Genomic DNA, 17945 nt, shown 5'->3' on the forward strand with positions numbered 1-17945 from the left:
ATACCAAGCAAGTTCTTTAAAAGGGAGAAACGTAGCAAGAGAAAGATATGAAAAGGAAAACAAAGGCAACTCTTGAAAGCCAAGTATAAAACAAAAAGGGGGTTGTTCGCAGCTGCATTGTAAGGGTGAGTAGGGAGAAACAAAGGCCAATATATGGAGGTAGGGAGTTTCACGCTTTGGGACCCAGTATGTGAAAAACATTGTTATTATGTTTTTCTAATCTGGGTGAAAGGGGTAAGACATCCTCTGAACAGAATTGTGCCTTGGTCCTTTGGAGCATCACTATGAATTCTAGCCAGAATCCTTATATGTGAACCTACCTTGGCCTTCTGGCAAAATGTGAAGTGGTGGTATTTCTTCTGTTTCAGGGCTAGGAATATTAACTGTCGGTGCGCATGCGCACGCATGTGAGAAACGATAAGGGAACGAAATTGCAGTGAGGTGTTGAAGAGTAACAGTGAAATTGCAGAGAACATTCTAATTTTTTTGTTGGGGGGTCTCTTTTCTTCTAGTAACTGGACCTCTTTCAGAGCAGCAAATTGCTTATGTTAGCAGAGAAACACTACAGGTGAATATTATTCTTATATTGTTAGCCTTTGGCATAGAAATAATCTGGAGGAAAAAGATTAGACCCCAGATGCTTTTGCTGAATGCCGATGGGTGTGGAATTGCCTATTAATTCTAGGTATTGCTCTGCTGATAATGATGATGATGATGATGATGATGATGATGATGATGATGATGATTTATTTATACCCTGCCCATCTGGCTGCCCATCCCAGCCAGATTTGCTACATATTTTTCTTGTCCAGTTCTTAGTTGCCTCCCCCACAAAGGAGTCAGTGCCGCAGCTTATGTGTTTGCCTATGTATTACATATGTGTGTGTTGGCTTAGGGTGCTGCAGAGAGACATACCTATTTTATGGCTTAGAATCTTAGGCATCAGATGTACTGCTCTGCGGCTCACAAAAGATTCTTGTGTACTTCTGATTATTTGTATTTGTTGTTGAACCACCAGTACAAGCAGCACCCAAATTCCAAACACATTCATGGAAGTTACTTAAGTGCACTACCTACGATTGCAGGCTTCACTATAGCTATGGGCTTCTGTCATGGTTTTTGCTGTTGCCTAACTTTGAGTCATCTGAAATGCTTTTCTGAAGATGTTCACTGCCGACTTTTTGCCTTGAAAGGAGAGAGTGAACCTGTCTTTTTTCCGCTTCCTTCCTTATTCCTTCCGTCAGCCTTTCAAATGTAAGTTGGTCCTGCAGTGATGTGAATGAAAATACAATCAAGACACATAGCAGAGACACCATTTAGCTTTTTTTCATCTAGTTGGTTTTTTCCTGTATAGAATAAAACATGAATTTACACATGCAACTTTTTCCAATGGCTTTTTTTTTTAACTATAGGGATTATATTACCTTCACAGTAGAGGAAAAATGCACAGAGACATAAAGGTAGGTGATTCTTTAAATTGTTTCATGTGGCGTATACAGTTCTCAGTTAAAATGTTAACCGTGAAATATGATTTTATGTCCCATCAGTTTTAAAATGGGATCATATAATTGTATTGTATGAAGGAGGCAGAAATGTCCTTTTAAAAGGTCTAGTGAAGTGCTTTGGCAGAGGTTTTGTTTCAGTTATGTTATAATGGCTTTTCTGTTCCTTTGGGATTATATCTGTGTTGCATGTTAATGATGCAAAATACAGTTTAAATTGACGAAGACTTAAAGTGGAATCTAGAGTTCCCCTTGCACAAGCAGAAGACACTTGCCTATTTAAGGGGTGTGTGTTGCAGTCCTATGATATTCCAGAAGGCCCTCCTACCTCAGGAATAACTCTGGGGAGTGGGGGCATGTTGCAGAAAGGAAAGAGATCAAGAAAGCTCCATTGTGCTCATGCTTTTCTGGATCTTTACCACGGTTTGACAGTTTGAAGAAAACACCATCCTTCATCTCCCTGGGTTTGGAACACTGGGAGTTGAAGGTCTCTGTGAACTGATGCTGGAGGTTGCAGGGGCAGGAGGAATCACTGATTTACATTCGTGACTGAAATCACCTTGGGTGAAATCAGTCTGCCATTCTCAGCAGGCTCTGTCAAACCTCAGGGGTGACCTGTGAAGGGGGTTTACGAACTGAAGTCGGCTTGAGCCAACGAGGATTCAAGCTGATGATTTTAGGGAAGCACCATATGCTATTTCTGTTTGAAGAATGTCTTGTAAAGGATATCTGTGGTTTGTTGTACCCAAAATTCTATTTTACTGGCCAAGAAGAGCCAAAGTGTATCTTTGCAGAAGTATACTTAGTTCCAGTTTAACTTAAAGCAATGTTGCTGTGCCATACAGTGGTACCCCATGTTACTCACGCGGTCTGTTCCGGATCGATCGCACTACATAACACGGGCGTGCTTAACTCAAAACGCCCCCCCAAAACCCAGAAAACCTGGAAGTAGCGCAATTTGAGCACTTCTGTGCATGCGTGAAGTGCGCAGAAGCATTTTGCGCATCTGGGGGTTGCGCGCGGGTCGCACACGCTCCGGAAACGCTTCCGGCTTGCGGGCGTTCTTAACTCGGAACGTCCGCAACCCGGGGTGTGCACAACCCGGGGTATGACTGTATTTCATTATGACATATATTCTAATTAGGATATCCTATTTAAGGCATTTGTTCCAATTTGTTTTTGATATGTGAGTGGACAGCTCTGTAATCATCACCCTGAGGGTGGGTATTGCTTGCCACCCCTCTTTACGTTGGCAAATATGGTTCTATAGTTGCCATCCTTGTTTTTTAATATATGCAAGTATGGCACTATAGTTTTGTTCCATTCCTAGCATTTATATTCTGAATATTAAGTACATGAAATCTAAAAAAATTAAGTACATGAAATCTAAAAAGCTGTCTGTTGCCATTTCCCCTCTCCAGGGAGCAAATATTCTTTTAACTGATAACGGCTATGTGAAATTAGGTAGGTACGTTCACTTCTATATACACTTTGCTATATGTTGTAGTAAGATCATCCAGATGGTTGAGCAACTCAGTATCATACCATTATTTGTAGCTTTGCTTGGGAACGCAGAAAGCATACAGTCACAATCCAAAGAAGTTGTATGTGTGCCTGGCAAGTTTTTGCTTTGAAGTTTTTACCCGAATGATCGAAGAGATAAGCTGCTGTTCATCTTTTTCTTTTTTCAAAGAAGGCTTTCCTCTTCAGCAGTAAGAACTGCTTGGCTGGAAACTAGAAAGCTTTGTTTGTACGCGAATTTTCACCTACATACACTTAGAGGCTCTTTTGGATGGTGACCAGTAAATATTGTACAGTTTAGATGAAGACAATAGAAGGAAGAAATAGAAGGGTGCAGGAGCAGGCTGTAAGGTAGCCCATTCAAAATGAAAAGACTAATTGTCTTAGAAATGGGGAGGAATTGCTTGACGTGGCCTTTCTTGCACTTTGAGGATAATTGCATAGTTAGAGGGAAATATGAAACAAAGATTACAAAGGCTTTCAAAAGTTGTTCCAACCAGTTTGTAAATATCTGGACTGCATAAAACTCTGACTGTTCTGTTTGTTACAATAAGTATGTTCATTATTACATCACATTGCCTGCAAATCTTTTACAGCTGATTTTGGAGTAGCAGCACAAATAACAGCTACAATTGCTAAAAGGAAATCTTTCATTGGAACACCATATTGGTAATTGTCCTTTCTTAAGTAATACTTGTTGCATGGATAAAAATATAACCTGAGCTGCATTTTATCTTGGAAGTGAATGGGGAAACCTTTATGCATTGCACAACATTTGATTTGAGATGACAGAATTGGGATTTGTGAGTTGTCGCCCGACCCCTTTCTTCCCACTCCTTTTCCTTTTTCAGCATTTGGGTAGTAGGGGATTCAGCATGGATCGTGGCTTCGTTTTTGAAGGACTTGCAGTGAGGCATGTCTTTCTCAATCTCTGCACACAGTACTTGGGCAAAGTTATGGTTGCCAATTACCCAAAAGAAAAAGAGCCCTCAAAAGCAATTGGGTGTGTGTGGGTGTATTTATAGATCTTGTAGCAGGGAGATAAATGTTGTAAAATGTTAATGATACAATTAGAATAGCTGGTTGAAATGTTGGCAGGCAAAGTGGAAAAACAACAACCTTGACCTGGCATTGGGACTTGTGAAGGCAGGAGGGCATTTGCTGTGTTTGGCTTAATTAAAAGTGTAATGAACAACAGGGAGATTAACATGAAATGTATTGAAAATTGCTTGGACTGCATTGTGTTTCCAAAATTTAAGAATTAGAACTTGCTGCATATTCCAATCTAGTATTCTCTAATTTTTAGGATGGCCCCTGAAGTTGCTGCAGTTGAAAGGAAGGGTGGCTATAATCAGCTCTGTGACCTATGGGCTGTTGGAATAACTGCTATAGAACTAGCAGAACTCCAGCCCCCTATGTTTGACTTGCATCCAATGAGGTTAGTAAATGTATGTAAAGCTGGAATGCTCAGGTGGCATTTAGAACCCATAGGAACATAAGTACCACGGGATAAATGTGATTTTCTTAAAAAAGAACGTAGTAACCACAGAGTGCAGAACCTGCCTGCATATTTGCATTTTTCTGTCCATTGACAGATGGCCTGCACAGTCAGCTTCGGCAACTGTTTGATAGAGGAAGGAAAAAGAAGGAAAGGTGTGATTCTTTCCTTTTATTTCTTCCTTATGTCTCTAGGAAAGCACTCTGGAACAATTTCAAATATGAAAAATGTGGGCAGGGGATAGTTCTCTTACTTTAAGGCTTTATGATACAGGGTTTATGTGGTTGCCATTTCTAAACTTTCCTTCCAAAATAGATATTCAGTTATCATAAAAGCCTGCTTAGCTAGAGACAATAGAGGGGTGGAAAAATGAACCTTCAGACATGGGCAGCAGTGGGGACTTCGGGTCTCTCAAGGGTTATTGGTTTACATTCCTTTCCCCTGCACACACATGCTGTCTTCTGAGTGTGCTTCAACCCACTTCAGCTGTTCAGTAGTAGATGTCCTGCAAATTACCAGTAGCATCTTTTTGACAGTTCTTCCTGAGCTATCACATAAAGATGTAGCCCAGGCATAGGTAAACTCAGCCCTCCAGATGTTTTGGGACTACAAGTCCCATCATCCCTGACCACTGGTCCTGTTAGCTAGGGATGGTGGGGGTTGTAGTCCCAAAACATCTGGAGGGCCGAGTTTGCCTATGCCTGATGTAGCCTGTGTGCTAGAGGCCTGAAGAAAGGCCATCAAGAGTGCTGCTTGTAACAGCTGAAGAGCTTTGGCTATTGCACTGCTCTCAGAAGATCACATGCCAAGGCTGATGAGGGAAATGAGAGTCGTGTTTGCAAGAGCCCTACAGAAGCCACTGTATACACACTGTGTTCCAGGAGTACAGGGTCTTTACAGAACCAAACAGTAAGGCCTCAAATAAGTATAGCTACCCCTGTCATCAAAGACTCTCAACATTAAAAAAACAAACCCAAGATAGATTGCTGTTGCATTTAATTTATGATGTAAATCAGATAGATGCCAGTCTTGCCTTGTGCATTCTACCTGAATGTTATGGGCCCATTGATAGAGTGGGGTGGTTTTTTTTTTCTCCTTAAAAAACAAAAAACAACAACAACCTTTCCCCTACTGAAGGCGTCTCAAAGTTTTTGCTCCTGGATATAAAATAATATCGATTTTGTAGTTCTTAAATAGCAAGTAACAACTGTTCTTGCTTTTCAGAGCACTCTTTCTAATGACAAAAAGCAACTTTCAGTCTCCCAAGCTAAAGGACAAAATGAAATGGTAAATACCTTTGTTATATAGCTATACTGTATTGATTATTGTATTCACCAAATAACTTTCTAAAGCTTGCAATTACATTTTTAAAGGTCAAATAGCTTCCACCATTTTGTGAAAATGGCACTTACAAAGAATCCTAAGAAAAGACCCACAGCTGAAAAACTATTACAGGTATAACTTACGTTTTACTGTTTTCCACTGCGTTAAAATGCTGTCTGTAGTATTGTCCTTATGTGAAGAAACCTTCCATAAGCAGGTGGTGCCTAGGCAAATCATTCCTGGTGGGGAAACCAGTTGGTTAGGGTGGCATATTATGTTATACAGTATCCTGTTGGTTCAACGTTTGGTGTGCTGAGGCCCTAGGTAAAGGGACCCCTGACCATTAGGTCCAGTTGCGGACGACTCTGGGGTTGCGGTGCTCATCTCGCTTTACTGGCCAAGGGAGCCAGCGTACAGCTTCCGGGTCATGTGGCTAGCATGACTAAGCCGCTTCTGATGAACCAGAGTAGCACACAGAAACACTATTTACCTTCCCGCCAGAGCGGTACCTATTTATCTACTTGCACTTTGAACTGCTAGGTTGAGGCCCTATGGAACACCTATTTTTGTTTATCTGATTTCCTCCCCTATACATAGAATCATATGAGCTGCTGCTGTTTTCTTTAGTCATTCTGTTCCCATGTGGGAGTAGGTAGGAAAAGTGAGCACTTGACTGAACTTTGCCTTGATAACCTTGGGGAGACTTAAACATTGTTTTTACTGTTGGTTTTAGGGAGCTCCTCCCGCTTCTATCTATGTTAAAATTTTCAAATTCTAATGCAAATTCCATTTGCTTTCTCTCCTGCTTCATTGTGTGTCTTTAGCACCCTTTTGTTACCCAGCCCTTGACCCGAACGCTTGCTATTGAACTGTTGGATAAAATGAATAATCCTGATCATTCCACCTATCATGATTTTGATGATGATGATCCTGAGGTGAGAATACGTCTTTGTTATAGAAGTCATTGCATTTGCAGTTTTAAAATAAAACATCTGAGTTATATATGAGACACCTTCCTTGCGAATATCTGTATTTCTAGAACTTGTCTCATGAATGAGTGAAACTGGTGAGAAAGGAGTCTTGGATTGAGAGAGAGAGACTTACCCAAAGAGACCGGTCTCGTGCTATGCTGCACTGTTTTTGCTTACTAGTTGAACTCAACAATAAATGCCAGACATTGGGCACAATTTCTCTTGCCCTCATCCTCAGGGCCCCAGACTTAGCTGGCCTGTGAGACACCACGGAGCCCAGAGACCATGCAACAGACACTAGCGCTGCTCAGAATAGTGTGCTACAGGCTTTTTTGTAGCTCCAAGCAGTTTGTTACTGTTGTATCGCCCATCATTGCATGGGGTGTGTGCTGTGGGTTATCTCACATGTCAAGGTTTGCATAAGTATATATTGACAATGCACATTTTAGTTGTCTAAAAAAATATTGAAAGAGTCAGAGATTCTGTGATCCTTGTCCACTCTTTAGACTCAAAGTAGCCAAAATCCTTTTACTGTACTGTAGGAAAACAATCTTGCAGTCTCCTAATTTGCTATGAATTCACCGATCTGGAGCTCTTTGCAGCCTAAGTATTTCTGAAGATGCTCACACTTAAATTATTACTTGTTACTACGTCATTGCTTGCGGAGCTTAGGGCACTTCCTCATCTGTTTCCACAAACTAGTTACCTGAAACAATAAGGCCGTTTCCAGGCCTTGTATTGAACTAAGCCCTGCTGGTCTGTTTTTGATGGACTGATAAGGATGCCACTTTAGCAGCATTAGAGGAAAATCTTTAGTGACTAATTACAATGTGAAGCTGGGATACATTCTTAGCTAGCTTAGGCTGCTTTACCCTTCAGGATGCATCCTGAAGCTTACTTGGATTTAATCCCTATAACACTGAGATAAATACATTAGGTTGCTAGAGAGGGCTGTAGTTCAGTGTCTCGTCTAAACTCTATACTGTATAGCAAAATCTTTATTTCAGGTTTTATAACTTCAGTTTTGCTGAAAGCATAACTTCTGGAATGGTTTATATCTGTAATTTTCCACTAGCACCCCCAACTAGTTTGCAATGGACCCATATTGGGGGAGCTAAGTAGAGAAACCTGGGCAAGTTGCCTCCAGATCAGGCTTATGCTACCCTGGTGCCAACCCCCCCCCCCCAAAAAAAAATCAGTTTACTAGATTGAAGGTAAGGGTCCCTTTTTCAGCCGGTGTTGCTACGATTCATAGCATGCTTGCTGCCCTGATGCACAGGTGAAAAGGAGAGAGGGAGAGCATATTAGTGACCACCATTGGCCTTGGTGGTCCCTCCTGAGACCCATTTGCCAAACGATCCTGGTTGCTGATGAACACACACTTACAAAACTAAATAGAATGTCACTATCACCTTGTCTGTCTGCATCTATTCATGCAGTTCACTTAAAACCTACCTCGCCGTAAGAGTTTCCAGCAAACAATATGTTTGCAGTAGCAATACTTTACTAGTAAAGGTGACTTTGATGACAAAAGAGGATTCTTCCAAAAAAGAAAGATAACGGCTCTCAATTGAAAAAAGACTTGCCCAAGGCTTTCTTCAAAATTAATAGTATACCATTAGTAGCTGTGACAGGTCTAGACTCATAAATAGAGGCAATGGAGTAGACATCAGTCTGCCAAGAACTTATGTCCCCGTGGATGACTTTTATATAAAGCGATAGAAACTTGCTTTCTATCCGAATGTAGTTTTCCACTGGGAGCCAATGCTATTTTCGGAATGTGTAATCTTAATCTGAAACTCACAAGGGTCTCCTTTTCCGTTGAATTTTAAATTATGCCTTAAAATTGCTTAAACTCACAGGAAGCTTTTACACTGCTGCTTCTACAGGAAGGCATTCTGTTGTACTTCCACTTCATTTCATACTAGAGGTTTCAGTCATGATAAATATCTGTGTATATGTAGTAATTTTCAACATACAGAATTTTGTATAAAGGTGTTTTTAAAGAATAAAGAGGCATGTGTAACACGTGACATTTCATTTGTTAAACTATGTATATATTTTCCCTAGCCTCTTCTTGTGCCTCATAGAATTCATTCGACAAGCAGAAATGTGAGAGAAGAAAAAACACGCTCTGAAATAAACTGTAAGTACATACGCAAGTTTCAAACTTAACTGTGAATTTGTCTTCGATATCCACACATGTAGTGATTTGTATTAGCTCATTACAACCAAGTCTATGTTAGATGATCATAGATTTAAAATTTCAGTCTTGCTAGAAGTATATAGTTTTTTTTACTTCCATAGCTCTTGGTTGGCTTAACTTTACTGCCCATAGCTGAGCTAGCTTCTTCCATGTGGCTCTGTTTCCACAGTGCTTCATTGTATTCCCAAGGATATGAAGCATTTGAAAAACCTATTGGAAACCAAGTGCCAAGAACTGCAAAACACACACACATGTTAGAAAGATACAGTACTGTATGTGATGCTTGCTTTCTGACTAGTTTTCCAAAGACTTTTACCATCATTTTATATATCTACATGCTTTGACCTCACCTCTGAATATTTCATTTCTTCTCATCGATAGTTGGCCAAGTAAAATTCGATCCACCTTTAAGAAAGGAGACAGAGCCTCATCATGAGTTTGTGAGTAACACAGTTGTATGTGTTTTGCTGCATGAAATCATGCCATATTTAAAAAAAGGTGATTCGGAGCATAAGACTTGTAGACTTCTGTGGCTATGTATGGTGTGTATATATATACCTGTGCAAGACCTCAAAATTATGATTTGCATAATATATTTTTTTCTGAATAATTGGGATCCTTCAAAACATAATCAGATCTGCCTTCTGTTTCTTAAGCAAATATCCCACAAGTAGATATAGCTGTCTTCCTTCCTGTTTTAAGGCTATTTTGAGTACCCCTGTTTAAATATATTTCTCTAAAGCTGTTGAGCAGCTTCCTCATAAGGTGGGACCACTGAATTTGGCAATTTGGTAGAAATCTCGCCCACTTTGCTTGCTGCAGCAAAGGGGGACTTGTGAGTCACTACGGCCACGTAACTACGAAACACAGCAGGCCAAAACTTACACGAGTACAACTCATGTGTCTTTGGCTCAGAGTCTGAAGGTCACAAGTTTTATGTGGGGCAGGCTGTTATGCAGCCTCAGCTTCCTGATACATCACACGAATGAATCAATTTAAGCTTGTTGCATGTAACTTGTGTTCTTCCTTATGTCTTCCTTGTGGGTCCCCACCACCCCGCATGCTGTGCATCACTTTGCTCTTGCACCCGCTACAGTATTGCCTCCCCTTACAGCAGTGGTGATGAGACCATGGGCCAGACCCAGCCTGCAAAGGTGATTTTAATGGCCCACTAACCCCTGGAAAATTTTAGCCATTTTATTGGGGTGACTTGCATGGTGACACTGAGAGCTGGTCAAAGTGCTCTGGGAACAAGAAGGGGCACTCATCTGTTTCCTGAATGCTGACCAAACATTGGAGCTGGTTTTTTGTTTTGTTTTTTAATAATAGTGGAGCTGGTTTCCTTCATGTTTCCAGAGCACTCTGGCCAGTGCTCAGTGGCGGTCAGCTGCTCATTGCTGCTGCCAAAAACTGCTGCAGTCACAATGGTGGCAGCTTGCTCTGCACCTCTGCAGAAGCTATTGCTGAATCAGCCACAAGCACCCAGTGCCACTGAGAGTGAAAGTCTGTGAGGTGGCCACACGCACTACTGGCATACCTTCCTCGACCCCCCCAAAAAGTTAGCTACCCTCGTTCTGCAGTTTGCTTACTTAAAAAACATGGCTATTATATGCTTGATCACTGTGTGTACATCTAAGGTCCGATATCTCATTAGTATGTAAAGATGGATATTTTCAGAGGGCAGATGGTTGAAAGCAGTTGTGAGTGCAGAGAACCCAATGGGGGAAACACAGAAGAGCCTTACGCAATGAGATGGCATTAGACAGGACCTTAATTGTAGTCAGCAAATAGAAGGCTGCACACCAGATTGCCATATGACAGAAACCCTGAGGTGTGGATACATTCCAGTGGCCAGGAGACTAGTATATACTTCAAGGCAAAGATTAAAGTACTGAGAAAGCAGGGAATTGCATCCAGGTGGGTCCCATGCAAACCTGCTCTTGGGCATCTGAAGTCTATGCTGTCTACCCTTGAGTCTTGTGGTTGTCCCACTTCATTCCATCCAATTGTGCCCAGATATTTGCCTGCTCATTGTTGATTTAATTGCCATTTTTGTGTTATAGCAGAGAGTCCCAACAATAGGTAGTAAATGTGGCAAGTCATCTTAGCTCTGAACTCCCCACAAACAAGCCCCTGCTTTAGCACAGGAAGCGTGGAGGCAGAAATCTACTTCCTGCTGCCCTTTGCAAATGTTGCTTCCTAATGTCTTCAGTGGGTAGCACCCAACAAGAGTTGCTAGGGCACAGCAATTCTGCCTGTTGCTTTCTAAACATTGGGGTAACAGAGAGGAATTGACTATTTCGTTCTCCTTTCCTGTTCTTCCCTTCCTTCCCTGCCTGGTGTGGGTTGAAGCTGAAGCTTTGTTTTGTACAGCAGGCAAGGGAGCAGTGTGGTTTTTTTAGAAGAATGGCACTTGATGCGTGGCAGCTGCATCCTCTTCCACTGCCTCCTAACTTTTAAAGGTACCAGCAGGCATCATGTTTTAAGCTGGCAACTCTACAGATCTCTCACTCAGGATATGAGCAACAAGGCAGCGTTGGATTAGCTGCTGCATTCTCTTAAATCATGAACTCATTCTGTTGATGGTCCTTAGTCACCCACCTTGTGTTTAATTATCTCTCAGGATCGAAACATGTGAAGACTTTTATGCAGCAAAATGATAAAGACATTTCTTATTTTACTTCATCTCCACGTAATTTCACTTTTCCTTGGAGAAAATATAACTTTTGTATACTCTTTAAACCAGCCATGCTGATGCATATTGGAAAGTATATTAATTGCTAAATTTTCCTTCAGGAAATTAATCTAGTCCTTCAGCTTTCTCAATTTCAGCCACTGTTATACCATATATATATATATAACCTTTATTTAGATGTCTACCAGGTTTTTCATGGTAGATTTGCATTTCTCTAATTATGTAACTTTCTGAGCAAAGGCTGGAAATTTGCTCTCAAACACAGTTTATAAGATTTGTACTTCTAGAAAATAATTGACACAATTTAGTGTTGTTTTTCTTTTCATATTGGCTTCTAATTCACATTCCTTGCACCTATTTTAAGGACTGACTCTAAATGTGTGGACTTGTTTTGTTTTTGCATCCCATTCCCTCTTTCTCAAGTGCTTGATCCTATCTTGTATGTTGTTTGCAAGGCCTCCTGTGTTTTTTTCTTAGCCTCTTTGATAGTTCTACTCAACAATAACCATATGTAGTCCATGTATTCAACATTCTGACTTCCATATTGCATGCTCTCTTATTAAAGATAGGAGCATACAAAACTGCTGTATTTCAAATGAGCCAGACCATTCCCCCATCTAGTTCCTTGTGGTCTATACTGACCTGCAGTTGATGTTGAGGGTTTATTTCTCAACCCTACCTGGAATTCCCTGGGATTTATCCTAGGACCTTCTGCAAACAAAACATGCGCTCTATTCCTGAGCTATGGACAGATTAGAGAGACCAAAAATAGGTGGGGAAATTACTTGTGTATGACAATATACCTGTCAGTAATTGTATGCAGTTATAAAATCTGAACCCAGAACACTGGCATGGAAGAGAAGTTCACAGGTTTAAGTGCTGATACTGGTTGACTTTGTAAGCAGAAAGTTAAGCATGGGGACCACCCATTTCATCTGCATGTTCTCTTCTGCATTGTTCTTTACCAACATTAGTCTTGTTTATGCCTTTTTTCAGAGCAGCTTGCTTTCCAATCAGTTAATTGGTTTTTTAATCCAGTCTTGGAGAAGTATCTTTTAAACACTTTGTTCTGTTGGAGATATACTTATTCATATCTCATCTTGTTGTACCAGTGGAAGATGGAAACAGATTACTGATTAAAACTCCTATGCACACACACCCACCCTTTTTTTTTAAAATGGAAGCTGCAAGGTCTATAATGTTTGTTGGTTGGATGCAAGTGAGGCTGCTGGGATCTAAAGAGCTACCTAGGCTCAAAGAAGTGGCATGTACTAGTGGAAACTATTTTCCTTTCTACTGCAGACTCAAAAATAGTATGAGGCATGAGGGTCTGCCATTTAAGGAGGAGTGAGTCAACCCCCCTAGTTAAGCTCACAAAACTAGTTTTACAGGCCTTTGATTCTGGGTCACAGTGTCCTATAAAGTCACAGTTTGGGTTTAAGCATTTTTATAACACACAGTTGTCAGCAACATGGGAGAACTCAATCATAGAGTTGTAGAGTTGGAAGGGACTCCCGAGGGTCATCTAGTCCAACCCCATGCAATGTACATTGAGATGCCCCATTGTGAAACACACTTGGAACCAACTTGCATTGAAGTAAATATGCTTACAACTATGAAGTTGGTCTGGTTCCATATTTTGAACCACAAACCACCTGGCACATGGAACTGCCTGTGGGTATGCAGCTGACTGGACAGAAGACTTTGTTAATCTTTGTAAGAAATAATAGTACAGGAATGGTGGGAAATCTGTGGCTTGCAAATTTCAGGGAAGAACAACAAAACGTGTGTGTTTTTTAAAAAATATTGGCGTGTAGGGTAAGAAGTATAAACAAATGTACACCTATTACCAGTCTTTGCATTTCTTAAGTCACCATTGAACATCTAAAGGCTATACTAATCCACCTGCTATATTGTATAAAGTTTTAGACACTTTAATAAATGGTAATGGCAGAGTCAGCTATCGTGCAACAATGTCCCTTTGTACTTAGATGTTTTTCAGTCTAAAAGTAATTAACCTGAGTTTCTGGTCTTTGTCTGATGAACAGCCCGTCAATAACGATTTTTCGGACAGTTCAGAAGAAATATACTACACTGCAAGATCTAATCTGGTATTTTCATCTATTGCTTTTTCTTTGTCAGTGTGTGTTCGTCTTTTTTGTTTTTCAAAGTTAAATGTTTTGTTCAGTTGTCATGCTGCTTTTGCCATCTGTAGAATAGTCAAAAGGTCTACTAATCAAATACTTGCGTAATAATAAAGCTACCGATTTTAATTACCCATGTCAGTGTTGCATTCTTATATACTAACATTTCTCACAATGATTTTTGTAATTTCACTAATACTATATTAAAACAAATTGCTAAGACAATTGCTAAGCTGCTGACTAGGTTAGTTTTTTTCATAATGAGAGAAACTTGAGCACATCAATAACAAAAGGTAACAAATTTCATTGGGAAGGAAAGGATTGAAAGCAGCTTGGAGAAAATGGAGTGCAGGTATTGCTTCTATACCTTATTTGCCACCCACATGCATTTGTTTATTTAATACTTAAAACATGAGTACAACAGTAAGCACTGAGATTTAATAATATTTGCAGATAATTGTTTTGCGTAAAGCAACTTCGTTTTCAAAACATTTTAGCCAAGAATTATTTTGTTCAGAAATCTCTTCTCCTTTGATCTTTAGCTGTAGAAACAAATTTTAGTCGTTAATATCCTTTGCCTAATACTTAAAATGTTGCTTTTCTGCATTTATTTCATAAAGAAATAAACTTTTGGCATTAACGAGGTAACATAGTGAGACTTCAGTTATTTACTGTGGACGCCAGCTTCCATTTAGATGGAGGTTGTCTGCTTCTTCCCCCATGGTACACAAACCTCCCTTCAAGAATTTGTATTTGTAGCTCCAGTAATTCTTTCCCTAGTTTAATGGTGGCTTCCAGCTGGTTCTGTAAGAACAACTCTAAGCTATTGTTCTATAGCATCTCCCGAGACTCCTGCAACATTGAACTTTAACATAATTTCTTTTATGAATATATTTATTTTTGTCCTGTCCCTGCCTGTAAATTTTTGGCAAAACTTGTACTAATTGTGATCTCTCTTCAAGGGGAAACAATTTCCTTTTAATAGCAGCAAACCACATAGCATGTTGGTACATACTTTACGGTCATCTGGACTAAACATAACATGTGCTGTGCGTCATCTGTTTTCACAAACGCTATCTTTCTTATTAGGAAGTTCATTCTTGATTTTCCGCCAAAGATATTTCAGAATTGTGTGTACAGTTAAAAGAGAGATGTCAGAAGTGTGAGAACAAGCTTGTCTTTTAGATAGATAGTTGGCATATTCTGTGCCTGTGCCGGTTTTAGGAAGCTTGTAGTGATTTCTACATTGGGAAGGATGGTGTCAGTGGCCTTAGTCAAACACTGTTTTACTCCCAGGATTCTGCCTACTCTGAGATTGTGAGCAGATTTGGGGCATGTGTGCTCCTTCCTCTGTTGCCATGAATGTGAGCAGAAGGTAGCAAATGAACTTGGGAAATGCCATGTTTGTCTGAACATAGATTTTCCCTGACTCTTGTGAGAATTAACCTTCTAGAAACTGGGTTCTATTTCTCACAGTTGGAGAGGTCTCATGTTTGGCCACAAATTACTCTTCGCCTTCTTTACACTGTGATGATAGTGCAAGTGGTAGTATGTGAGCCTAATCCTCATTCCCAGTTGTATCCAAAGGGCAAAATAGTGGCCTGGTTTGCAAAGCATGCTAAGTCAAACCCTGTCTTAGCAAGACTGCCCACAGCTGCTTTGCGCCTCCTTTGGTCCTTTTTGCTGCCGTGTTTTAGGGAGGTAAGCCAAGGTTTACCTACAAACCAAGACTCACTCTCTCCTAGCTAATTGCAAGCTGTAACGAAAACATGTATTGAAAGCGATTGTGTTTCGATTGTGTATTTTTATGCTGTGACCTGCCCTGAGATCTACAGATAAAGGGCAATTTACAAATTTAATTTATTATTATTTTATTTGCTGCATATCTGCTTGAAAGTAGTCTTTACAGAATAGAGTGTGATTTGGGTCATCCAATGTCTATGGCCTTTCTGAGATAACTTAAGACAGGGAGTGATTAACTGAGACCCCTGGGAAGAGCAATCTGAACCTCTCCCCCCCCCCCCCGAGGGGGCAGAGAAAGTGGGAGAGAGAAAAGAGTTTGCGCACTACTGCCTTGTGGCTTCTTGCAAATTGTTTTTGGAGGAATGTGGCCCTTGACAGAAAAAAGAATGATCATTCCGTACAATTGATACGTCTTGCATCACCTGAAAATTGAAACCATTTAATCCAAAATGTATAGAGTCACTTCAGAGATCATTTCTAAAATATCATGCTTGATACTAACAAATGCACTAAAGTTCCACACTGGTTGAGTGGCTCAACCAGTGCAAAGATATTAAAATTTGAATACAATAACTTTAAGGACAAAATTGTCTGGTATAGCTATTTGCCCAAATTTGCAATATTTAGCCACTTCTTATTACCTTGGCTTGTCCAAAATTTTGTTGCCAATACTGTAATTGACCGTAAATAAAGTTGGAGTTCTTATTACAAAATACACTGAAATAAATATAATTAAGAACTCTGGCTGGAAGTTTCAACCAAAAAGATGTGTTTACCCGTGAGTAAATACAAATGTAATACAGTATCATGTAGTATGCTGAATGATGACCTTTAGTAAATCTTATTTAGTGAATGATACTTTAAAACCTTGATTTAAAACCTTGATATAATTCGTTTGATGCTGTCTAATAATGATCTTTGTAAAATCTTAATTACTGAAACTTGATGTACTCCATACTATCTAATATTATTTGATATTGCCAGCTGAGGAAGGCATCTACGCCGAAACGGGGCCCTGTCCTGGTCTCTAGTTGTCTCGTTATACATCTGACACGCATCGTAGAAGCCCTTACATCAACTTCTAAAAGACTTTCAAGGGCTTTTTCAATGTGAAACTTTGTATATTCTGGCGTATAAGACTACTTTTTAATCCAGGAAAATCTTCTCAAAAGTCGGGGGTCGTCTTATACGCCGGGTGGAGAATCTGCGGTCGAATATATCTCAAACTCTATATATTTTAACTGGAAAAGTTGGGGGTCATTTTATATGCCCAGTCGTCTTATACGCCGGAAAATACGGTATTTCTTCATTTAATACTGTAATTCTTAACAGGATTGATACTACATTTGTATTTACTCATGAGTAAATGCATCTTTTTGGTTGAAACTTCCGGCCAGAGTTCTTAATTATATTTATTTCAATACTGTAATTAACGGCACTACTATCCAAAGAGTATCAGTGGAATTATCAGAATCCAGTGCAATTTGATTCACTGTTCACTTGGATATGGTTAAATATCCCACAGTTTTGTTTAGAGTGGAACTTAGTTATTCTGTTTACGTTGGATAGCTGCTTCTGTTTGATGGACCTTCTTGCACAGTATCTACATGAAAACTGCTAAATTTCCATGTGTGTGCACATGTGTCTTTCGTCTCCAGAGATATATGGCTTGAGCATTCAAAATCTTGTGTTAGGAACACTTTGTGCAAACTAAGATGGTGGTGTTTTATTTTTGTCTCTATCACCTTCATTTTGCAAGCTTTGCTTTCCCACAGAAATACGCTAGGACAGTACACAAATGAATTTCTTTCCCAGTGTTTTGCTGTAACTGTATCCAGGATGAAATGCAGGTTATTTTTAAAAGCATCCAGTAATAGTAGATTAGAAAGAGACATGATCATATTTTAGCCTATTGATGCCAACAGACAGTAGAGTAGTAACCAGGTTTAGACCATTAAATAACACAAACATAAACCACACTGACAGGTGTCACTTTTCATAAAAATGTTCCTGTGAGATTTCTAACGTACGGTGGCAGATGAAGGATCTTTTTACTTTTTTGTAGCGGTTTGCTTATTTTCTCTTATTAATTTTTCTGTCACTGCAGTAGAATACATATTGTCGTGGATTTGTGCTTTGCAAATTGAGAGTGGCATCTTGCCTCTGCCCAGCCATAAGAGCTCTAGTTTCTATGTTTATGCAACTGCTACAGCTTCCCTCTTTCCCACAAAAAACAACCAAATCCTATATAAGGGCCCTCAAGTATTTCACTAGTGTTTCTCTGATTTGTGGCTACCATTTGCCATTTCAAGGAAGCATCTGATGCATGGTGTCTTCGTTGG

At 39.9% G+C, this 17945-nt stretch overlaps 1 protein-coding gene across 8 annotated transcripts in view; it reads left to right on the forward strand.

Moving 5' to 3' along the window:
* The window catches only part of MAP4K3 (mitogen-activated protein kinase kinase kinase kinase 3), a 65614-nt gene that overhangs the window by 19056 nt on the left and 28613 nt on the right, over positions 1-17945 (forward strand). For 4 of the 8 annotated variants that reach the window (XM_033145015.1, XM_033145018.1, XM_033145016.1 and 1 more), the window contains exons 5-15: positions 513-568; positions 1413-1460; positions 2924-2966; positions 3620-3692; positions 4330-4461; positions 5746-5808; positions 5895-5976; positions 6669-6779; positions 8886-8961; positions 9403-9461; positions 13765-13827. In XM_033145015.1, coding sequence (XP_033000906.1) covers positions 513-568; positions 1413-1460; positions 2924-2966; positions 3620-3692; positions 4330-4461; positions 5746-5808; positions 5895-5976; positions 6669-6779; positions 8886-8961; positions 9403-9461; positions 13765-13827 — 806 coding nt within the window. The remainder of the gene's footprint in view (positions 1-512; positions 569-1412; positions 1461-2923; positions 2967-3619; positions 3693-4329; positions 4462-5745; positions 5809-5894; positions 5977-6668; positions 6780-8885; positions 8962-9402; positions 9462-13764; positions 13828-17945) is intronic. The other 4 variants (XM_033145017.1, XM_033145019.1, XM_033145022.1 and 1 more) reach the window with 1 other exon arrangement.

The sequence above is a fragment of the Lacerta agilis genome, chromosome 3 (assembly GCF_009819535.1).
Source record: "Lacerta agilis isolate rLacAgi1 chromosome 3, rLacAgi1.pri, whole genome shotgun sequence".
Taxonomy (NCBI): Eukaryota; Metazoa; Chordata; class Lepidosauria; order Squamata; family Lacertidae; genus Lacerta; species Lacerta agilis.